A 2033-nucleotide genomic window follows, 5' to 3' on the forward strand; every position below is an offset into this window, starting at 1 on the left:
CAGTCCCGGAGTCCCGGAGCCATTCGCCGCAGCTGCAGCTGCCAAAGCCCCGGTCGCCAGGTCCCGGAGCCGCTCTGCACACCTACGGTCCCGGAGCCGCGCACCGACTGCCGCCGCTTTGTGGTGGGGGGGGGCGGCCTGCGCTTGGAGTGCCCGCAGCTTCTTTGCTACCCAGCTCATCGAACCTGCACTGCCGTGGTGAGACAATTCCGGCTACCCCAGCTTATAGGGGAAAATATAATCCAGCCATTCGGGCATACCCCTCCCCTCTCCTTCCAGCACTTGAATAAGATGTGTAACTAAGGTGTACCCATATATGTTTAATGTGTTATAACCACTCCTTTTGAACCTCCTGCCCCAAATTGCTTTGTTTTCCCCACAATAAACCTTGCTGTTGTTAGAAATTTAGTAAGCACTGAGCGAGTTATTCACTCAAAAAAGTCGGGACATAAGTTCCTGTATCCTCTGTGTGAGGCGATATCCACGTGTGGATCTCTCAGCAAATCCTGATAAGTTAATACACTCCAATAAGGAGATATAATAGGTCACGGATCGTGACACCATTGTTGGCAAGTAGTAGCAAAATAAAACTTAGAAGCTATGCCAGTGGTCACCTGTACTTCATAAAAGAGTGTCACCAGGACCCATTCCTCTCTCAACAGCTATGTTACTTCGTAAAATCTGGCATTTGAATATGCTCATGCATTTTAATACATCACTCCAGGATGAAGACTGAAGTAAATGTTTTATATGAACCACAGAATGTCCTGACTTGGAAGGGACCCATGAGGACTGTCAACTCCTGACTCTACATAGGGCAACCTAAAAAGTAAACCATGTATCTAAGAGTATTGTCCAAAGTCTTCTTTAACACCAACAGGCATGACATGAATGTCAAAGACATCCCTTCTGGGGATATAGGGTAGATTTGTGTCACCTGTTTGAGTGAAACTTTTCTAAATTAATCAGCTATTTTTAATAAATGGCGGGGAGGGAAAGGAGGGGGAAATCAGATTAATCACTCTGAAGACATTCAATATTTTTTACGGTATAGGCCTCTTATTTAAGAGTAAACAATAGTCTGTTTGTTGGTAGAAGATGGGACAGTTGAGCACTATTCATGGAACTATAAATTACTTCAGATAGATGGATGGAAAGTGGCCTGCATTTGGAAGTAAAGTCACTACAATTACTCCCCTGAGAACCCTGAACCTTGCATTTCCTCATGGTTCCCAACAATATGAGCTTTCTCTTGCCACACAGTCCGGCTTTTGATTTCCGGAGATAAAATTGTAAATATATAGTTAGTGGAGGACCTATGAGGAAGACAGCAATATATTGAGTGACAAAGTGTGCAAAACATCTGAAATTTATAGTATTGAAAAATTATAGTCCAAATTTCAATCATTGTCTTGATAATTGAGTGGCTGATAATTAAGTGGCTGACACACCAGAAGGCTGTGCTGCCATTCAGAGAGATTTAGATAGGCTGGAGAGTTGGGCGGGGAGAAACATGATGAAATTCAACAAGGGGAAGTGCAGAGTTTTGCATTTGGGGAAGAACAACACCATGTCCCAGTACAGGTTGGGGGTTGAACTGCTGGAGAGTAGTGTAGGTGAAAGAGACCTGGGGGTCCTGGTAGACAGGAGGATGACCATGAGCCAGCAATGTGCCCTTGTGGCCAAGAAGGCCAATGGCATCCTGGGGTGCATTAGAAAGGGTGTGGTTAGTAGGTCAAGAGAGGTTCTCCTCCCCCTCTATTCTGCCTTGGTGAGGCTGCGTCTGGAGTATTGTGTCCAGTTCTGGGCCCCTCAGTTCAAGAAGGACAGGGAACTGCTTGAAAGAGTCCAGCGCAGAGGTACAAAGATGATTAAGGGAGTGGAACGTCTCCCTTATGAGGAAAGGCTAAAGGAGCTGGGTCTCTTTAGCTTGGAGAAAAGGAGACTGAGGGGTGACCTCATCAATGTTTACAAATATGTAAGGGGTGAGTGTCAGGGGGATGGAGTTAGGCTTTTCTCAGTGATGTCCAGTG

General features: G+C 45.7%; 1 protein-coding gene across 1 annotated transcript in view; it reads right to left on the minus strand.

Moving 5' to 3' along the window:
• Nucleotides 1-1122, minus strand: part of TUSC3 (tumor suppressor candidate 3) — a 123139-nt gene extending 122017 nt beyond the window's left edge. Inside the window, exon 1 of the mRNA XM_010002486.1 lies at nt 1106-1122. Within this exon, the coding sequence (XP_010000788.1) occupies nt 1106-1122 (17 nt within the window). The remainder of the gene's footprint in view (nt 1-1105) is intronic.
• Nucleotides 1123-2033: the final 911 nt, after the last annotated feature.

This window comes from Chaetura pelagica, unplaced genomic scaffold, assembly GCF_000747805.2.
Source record: "Chaetura pelagica isolate M959 unplaced genomic scaffold, ChaPel_1.0 scaffold67, whole genome shotgun sequence".
Lineage (NCBI taxonomy): Eukaryota > Metazoa > Chordata > Aves > Apodiformes > Apodidae > Chaetura > Chaetura pelagica.